We start from the raw sequence: 8214 nt of genomic DNA on the forward strand, positions 1-8214 counted from the left end.
AAGTGAAAGATTAAACAAATATTCTAGCGTAATCAGATGGGTGTGAAGAAAAAACACTAAACATTGTTGAAAGCACAAATGTAGGGATATAAATTCAGACATAAAACATGTAGCTACACACAGTATGGGCGTTGTCCCCTTAATATTTATGCACATACAAGATTTTATTTGCAACATTTGCATAAGCTAGAGGGTAATACTCATGTGAGTAATATGTACAAGAGGTAGCAGGATTTGGCCTCTCACTGTTTTTCCTTGTGTTCATCATGTATATCTGTAAAACATTTAAGCAGGCGTTTCAACTTCGAAGAAGACTGAACTTGGAAATAATGGGACCTAAGGGAAACCTTTCCAGGAAAGCTGGTGGAATTGCAGATCTGCAAAGCACCAAGAGGAATACCCTAAGGACTAATTATTTGACAATTCAACTAATGGTATTACTTTGAAGCATAATAAAGTTAAACCTGCAGCTTGTGTGGATGTGCAGTACTTGCTGGAGGAAAGCACAATCGATCTGTGAATCCAGAATGGGAGAATCCTAATTAACCCTCTCACTGCTAGCAGCAGGAAGGCTAATAGCAACTCTGAAGTGGCACAAGTGACTTAATCCTAAGGGATTGCTTCTGTTAATGAGACACTGTTAACTGTCCTCAGCCGTGTTTACAGCAATGAGGCACCTTCAGAAGGCAATAAACAACTGCTTTACTTAATAGCAGGCTGGGATTCTCCTGAGTGACAGGAGTTATTGTCCTATTCCTACAGATAAGAAACTAAAGTCCCATATGCCACTTCCCATGATCCACTGGTCGGGCCAGGGACAGACCGTTTAGGATGACACTACAATTCTCCTCTAGAAGATTACATCTGATGCTCTTCTGGGAATACTGCTTTACAGGATGTTAAAAAACATGAAGCATAAAAAAAACCCAAGAGAGTCTGTCTTTAGTAATACAATAATTAAACTTCTTACAAGGTATTCTCATTATGAAACTACAAAAAAAAGACTTTAAAAGTCTTTAATCGAGCAATCAAAAACCCATGACCTTCCTTCTCCAAGAGTTTCTGGCTGTGGCTTGACAAAACAGCACAAAATCTCAATATTATTCATATGGGTACCCAAAATATATGGAGCCAGGCTTCCCAATACTACTTCCCTTATCTCAGATGGTTCAGTAGTCTTCTAGGCTTTATCCTATAATTTCTATCCACCTCTGCTAGTACTGTGCCTCAGCTTCATTTGCACCACTAGAAAGATGCAAAAGATAGGCTTCTACAAGACAAAACAAAAATTAAAACCAATATAAAAAAAAAAAGAAAAAAAAACACTTTAAGAGCAGTCCTCAAGGAAGCTACATGTTTTATTGTTTAATTTCTTCAAGATATCTATGTTGCAAAGTGCAGCTAGAAACACTTCTACAAAAATCAAATTAGTCATTTAGCACCATCCACAGCAACCACTTAGACAAGACTTTTCTGCAGCATACATTGTTTCCTAAAAAATATTAAATAATTATTTCAATTGATTTTATTGTTTCAATTACAATGTCCAGACTTCGCTAACTATTGCAACATACACAAGTTTAGTTACAGAAAGGATGGATTTCAGAAGTCATAATATTGTGGGCTTTACAGAAAATATGTTTTCCTTGAAATGATACTTGAATATCCTTGAAGAAGGAATTACCTCCAGCCTATAAAATAGAATTTCTGGCAACACTCCATAAAGTAGAACACAGTGGCCTCTAAAAATAAGCCATGGGGCTATCAGCAGCACAGATTACTTTTTTCTGACAGAGAGAGCCCAATGCATCCAGAAATGACTCAGAGGGGCCACAATCAGCCACAATCAGCCAGCAGCACGTTCAGCCATCCCAGCTGCCCTGCCATGCCATGCCAAGGGGCTCGGCCTTGTCACCATCCAGCCTGGGCACACCCTGTGCGGTGGCAGCTCTGCCACAAGGGTGCCAGCAGCAGGCCTGTGGCAGGGAGTGCTGCAGAGCAGTGGTGTGGCCACCGTGAATGGGATGGCAAGTCAGGAGGTGTATTTCTGTTGGTGTAAATATGCACGTGTGTGTGCTTTCATACACGTTACCTACATACACACATCCATGCACAATGTGCACCAACAGATATGTAGACACACGTATCTAAAATCACAGAATGAGCTGAGCAGGAAGGGACAACAAGGATCATTGAGTCCAACTGCTGGCCCTGCACAGTATCACACCATGTACCCGAAAGCACTGTCCAAACACTACTTGAGCTCTGTCAGGCTGCTGCTGTGGCCACTGCCCTGGGGAGCTGTTCCAGTGCCCAGGCACTCTCTGGGTGAAGAACCTTCTGATACACAACCTAAACCTGCCCTGGCACAACTTCAGGCCATTCCCCCGGGTCCTGTCACTGGGCTCCAGAGGAAACCACGCTGTTGTGTCCCCCGTTGCATGTCCCCGCGCTCCCCCCGCCCCCAGCCGCGGCCAAGGCTCCCCGCGCCGCCACCGCCCCTCGCCCCGCCCGGGGCCTGAGGCGGGCGGGCCTCACTCGGTGGCGCCCGGCCCCCGGCCCGGCCCCCGGCCCGTCCGTACACGGCGCCGGCGGGGAGCCTCGGCCCCGGCCTTACCGCCGCCCTTCTGCTCGTTCTCCGCCATGGCCGCAGCGCCGCGCTGTCGCCATGGCGACGCGGGCCTGCTCGGGCCCTGTCCTCACACCGCCGGCTGTCGGGCTGTCGGGCTGAGGAGGTGACAACGTGTCCGAAACCCTTGCACGGCCCCCACTGCAGCCCACCGCCCTTCCAGACAGCGATCGAGTGAACCCCTTCGACCTGCCACTGCAAAGGACTCAATTTCTCTTTAAAATACAGCTTTCCCCAGCAGTTGTGGAGATTTCCATGTGTCTGAGCTTTAGAAAGTGAAAGAACATTTTATTCTAAATGCCATCACGCCAAAACAGCTAAAATATTCTGTCTTAGTGATATTAAATAAAACTGTGCGGTTTAAATTTAGCTGTGAGTTTTAGCAGACAGGCTTGCAATGCCTGGTTCTTCTGACTCTAAAACAACTGTGAAAGTATAAAAAATACAAATAATAATATACTGGCAAGATGCAACCATATATTCCTAGAAAATAAATATTTATTAAACTGCTAAAGCTAAAACCTTGTCCTACTACAGGTGCTTGTCAGATGTTCAGTTTTGCAAAGCCCGCGTGGATGACTCCTCCTCACACACTCAATTCCATCTCTCGAACAAACACTTAATGATGCTCTCAGTATTCATAGAAGCCTAAAATTAAAAAAAAAAAAAAAAACACATGGAGCATGAACAAGGCTTCTTTGATTTAAAAAAAAAAAAAAATAAAAAAAACCAAAACACCTTTTTATAACATTTTAACATTTGCTATTTGCCTTTCAGCCAATTATTTTTGCATTTTTTTGTTGAACATGGCTCAGAGTAAAGAGGGTATAATAGATACCCAAGAGAATACATCTTTATTCTGTTGGGAAAACAGCTGATTTTGCTCTCTAACAAAGCTGATCCCTCTGAAAGGTTATCTACTGACTTGAACAGTTTATTAAAGTAACTAAATATTTCAAACTACATGTCTGACTGCAGGAGTACAGATTTGTTTTCTCTCAAATTGCTAACAGAAATTTTGGTGAGAATAGCATGGCAGACGAATTTAGAGGATGCAGCAGCAGAAGAAGAAACCTTTATCCTTCAGTCTTACAGGGGTCCTATTTCTTATTCCCTTAACACCTCCACACAGATAACTTGTCTTTCCTGATTGTAGGTCTATGGTGGTGGGTCAGTCACATGTTTGAAGCTGGAGAAAGGTGCAAAATACATTGTTTTGGCAAGGATGGACCTCTCTTATCTCTTCCCTCCCCTAAACAAATGTAGAATTTCATGTTCTTGAATACTGTGCCAGTATTTTCTAGGTCATTCATCACAGGACACTTATAACTCTTCTACAAATGCTACACTAATTCAAAGTATTTACTACATATCCCTCAAAAACCTTAATGAAATCCTGTTCTAGTTATTTGGGTTTTCATGACAAATTCATGCTCAAAATATAAACAACTTTCAGTTTTAAAACAAATACAAGTATTGCATATTGTTCTTATTTATTGAGATTATTGCATGTTCATAGTAGATTTTGAATGGATGTGAGTCACTACAACTGTGGTATGGTACGACAGTAACTCCACTTGGGCACCCACCTCTAACATCTTCCCAGCAATTTCTCCAGGGCTTGCACTTGTCTTTCCTCACAACCTCTTCCTCATTGACAAGCACTAATCTTTGTTTCCTCCAAGAGAGGTGGTAAGAAAAGCAGTGTGTAAATGCTGATGAAGAAAGATGACATCATGAAGTTTACCACAGCTATGACATGTCATTTACACCACAACATCTATGGACTCTGGCCCTCGTCAGCTGCTAGAATAGCTCCTTGGGGAAAGTATTGTTGTGAGTGTATAAAGGCCTTGCTCAAATCCTGGATGTTCGCATCAAACTTGTTAAGTTTGATAACTTTAGCCTTGCTACAGAATCTTCACTGACTCAGAGCTTATACAAATTTCAGCAAACAGCATTTTGCACTGTCCTGCCTGTGCTGTTGAGACTCCACTCAGGACAATTACTGTAAATCAAAGTGCTTCATTTGCATTGTCCGCTCTAGCTTGGAGTTTCCTTTTGCTTCCAGTAGTTTGCAGCCAAGTGTCCTTATTCTCCCAATTCCTAACACATAGCCTTTGGTGTCTTGTCTGTCTCCAGGAACAGAACAAAATACTGAATGAGAAAGTACTTCAAAATGAGAACTCACTGCTTTATAATTTCCTGGCAATGTATCTTGAAAAATCTGTGTAGGGAAAAAAATGTTAACAATTATAATGCAGATCAAACACCTGATATATGGACCTGAACCGTATAGCTGTTTCCCTTTTAACTTAATGCACAGATACCTCAAACCAAGGATATGAGTGGGCTGAAACAACTAATCACATTTTGGCACAGACAAGTACAAAAGGAAACCCAGAACTACTAATTCAACAGCTTGAAATATCAGCTGCTGCATGCAAGATCTTTACAGAGCTCCTCTGAAGAGAACATACCCTTTTAAAATTGTGATTTTTCATTTTAAAAATGTCAGAAGATATCTCAGGAAAATTATAAAAGAATCCAGCATCATTGATATAAAGCGTGAATCCACTGAATTCTCATAGACATAAGGTTCCCTTACCTCCACTCCTAATTTCATCACATACATTCCTCTCAGTTATCAGGATCCTATCACACATTTTGCATATTTTCCGTGCATATGTTCAGAAATGTTATTCAGCAATAAAAACCAGGTCTAGACTGGGAGAAGTGATGTAAGAGAGAGAAGTTCAAGGAGGTATATAATACCAAAAAGCTACAAAGCTGTGTCCCCCCATGGCTTCAGGGCTGCGCACATCTCAACACATCTTTACTCCAAACATTCGCCAAAGACCTTCACTGTAGGACTCCCTCTGTGGGTCTTTGGGGACGATATGACTGAAAGCACAAAGAAGCCTATTCATTTGTCCTTCACAGAGAAAGTAGGTGGATAACTACGATTTTGTGTCAGGACTCTTACCTGTAGCTCCTCTGCAGCAAAGGGGGGTACAGCTGTGCTGTTCAGCAGGCATTTCTATGTCACTGTACCCTTTTTCACCAATGTGACATGAATGACCCAAGTGTACCTTCATTCCACTTTTCCTCTGGGATCAGCAGCTGACTTTAGTGACTCAGAAACAGATTCTTCAAAACAGAGTATCATCTAAACATTAGCTGTTCACCAAATGTTATACAGTAACCAGATAAAAATGAGAAAAAGACTCTGTCGTTCCTTGCCTATAATGTATCTTTCCCTACAGAATTTAGGTAAATTACACTTGAGAACAGCTACCTCATTCCTTCCTGTGTAGGAGGGGAAGACAGCTTCTCCTCTGGCTTGCTCTCTTTGTAACTGCAGGCTTTGATCCTGTGCTCTGAGTAGATGAAGAGAAGCCTAACAGAGTGGGCAGAGAAAGACATACAGGCATGCCCTCCATTATTTCCTCTACCACTGACCTCTTCCAGGTTGCTGGTATATTTGTATTAACCTTATCTGTCATAAATTTTCTTTCTTTCAAAAAAATAATTCTTCCTGGTCTCACCTACAGAACAGCAAAAAGTACATAAATTATACATAAAATTACATACATTGGCATAATTTGCTTTACTTTTTATACAAATAATAATCCTAGAAGCCCAATTACTGACCTCTTAAATAAATATGCTTCCTTGACACATATGGAGTTCACCACTGCTGAAAGGGGAAGATCCAAGTCTTGTCCTTCCTTCCCTCATGCTGGCTGCATATCTTCCTTCTACCTTGTGCTGGCTCTGCCATTCACTGAGAGCAAATATGAGTCAAAGAGGTAGTAAAAATGCAATCCTTCAAAAAGTGAATAGTGTTCTGCCCTATTAAGAAACCCGGAAAAGGATCTGACAAGCATCTCAATCAGCACATCCAGGAACTTGGACCCTGCAATTAGAAGAGAGGAAGAAATAGAGGGGAGGGCAGGAAGGGTGAGATGTTCTTTTGGAGCGAAAAAGCTCAGTGGCTGTCTGAGTCCATAAGTAAAACACTGAAGGAAGAAAGGCGGAATATGCTGATAATAGCAGCATCTCAAACCCTTCTCAGTCCAGGGGATGGCTTTGGAACTGTCCTGGCAAATATCTCTTACTGCTCATGTACAGCTACTGTCCTAGGATCTTTAGCTCCTCCTGTCCAGCTTCAACAAAGCTGCATTTGAGGAAAAGTGACTGAACATACATTAAAAATGAGTTGCTAGGAAAAAGGAAGCATTTCTTTACTGCAGTAATATTCTTCAATGTCAAGGAGCTGCTGGCAGTGCTCAGCCTCTGGGACTATGCCTAAAGAGCTACAGCAGAAAAAAAGCTCTTTCTTTTATGTGTAAGTGCCAGGATACTGTTCCCCATCCCACCCAGGCACAGAAATGGCCCTAGAGATCCATATATTTTAACCTTCAGACTTTATTACCATTAATTATATCTGGAAGTGAAGCCAGGATCCCCCAGAACACGGTAGCAGGAACAAAACACAATCATCCATCTGCCTAGCAACATGGGTTGCCATGAGTACTTCTCCATCCTCCACAGGCAGCAGGGACTTGCCACTGAAAGCCAAGCCAAGCTCAAGAGCCCCTTGAAAAAGGGCAAAGAGAGCCTACTTCCTCACATGAACACATTCCATCTCCCAAGACCTTCCTTTGGAGCCTAGAATGTGTCAGCAGCAGCCTGAAATGAAACCCTCATTTGGAAATGAGGGACTTCTGGAGTACTGAGACAATGCCAGTGGAATTGCTCTCACAAGAAGCAAAAGCAATGACGTTGGGAACATCAATGCTGTTAAAACTCCATTCTTCGCTTCTCTGTTCTTCTGAGAAAGTTCTTTCCATGTTTTAATACCATGCCAGAAAAATTCCCAATAACATACTGTCAAATCACTGACTTTTCACACTTATGAAGAAAAGAAGAAAAACCTGTGAGTGGTACTGAAGACATGGAATTACTTTATAACATCCCTAGCTCAGGAGATCTTTGAATCAGAAACCATTTGTAGGAGGTTGAGAGACAGAGTTTTTAAGATAGTAATTTGCGTGGTTCTCCACTGAGCACCTGCTTTAGGCCTCATTAGAAGAAAGGATACTCAAAGAGACAGGTTTTGACATGTCCCAGAAGGTTCATTTTGCTGATCATACAAAAAGCAAGACTACTTGGTAATTATTTAATATTTAAGGGAGCACCACCCCCCCCCCCCAATAATGTGATTATCTAGAAGCTTTTTTAAAATAGTGATTTGTGAAGAAAACACAAATTTAAGGTTTCAGACTGACATTTGGACAATTGTAATTGAATGGGACTGTTGAATAATGGAATTATATTCATGTTGCCAATATTGTGGACCTAACCTTTAAAAAAGCTACTTTGTTGTTTGCTATATCATAACATGTAATTTAATAGTATAAAGGCCATAGCAGAGATAAATAAGCCCAAAGTGCATTTTATGAAGATGTCAACCACGACACAGGAGTTGTTAACCTTGGGATGAGAGAAGGAACTAAAGGTTATATGTCTGAATGATCATATATGGCCCTTAATCAGTTGAGGCATGATATAGTACTTTT

At 41.6% G+C, this 8214-nt stretch overlaps 1 protein-coding gene across 1 annotated transcript in view; it reads right to left on the minus strand.

Moving 5' to 3' along the window:
* EFCAB2 (EF-hand calcium binding domain 2) overlaps positions 1-2645 on the minus strand; it is a 28331-nt gene extending 25686 nt beyond the window's left edge. The window contains exon 1 of the mRNA XM_041404499.1: positions 2618-2645. Within this exon, the coding sequence (XP_041260433.1) occupies positions 2618-2645 (28 nt within the window). The remainder of the gene's footprint in view (positions 1-2617) is intronic.
* Positions 2646-8214: the final 5569 nt, after the last annotated feature.

This window comes from Onychostruthus taczanowskii, unplaced genomic scaffold (genome assembly GCF_017590055.1).
Source record: "Onychostruthus taczanowskii isolate IOZ18803 unplaced genomic scaffold, ASM1759005v1 scaffold21, whole genome shotgun sequence".
NCBI lineage: Eukaryota > Metazoa > Chordata > Aves > Passeriformes > Passeridae > Onychostruthus > Onychostruthus taczanowskii.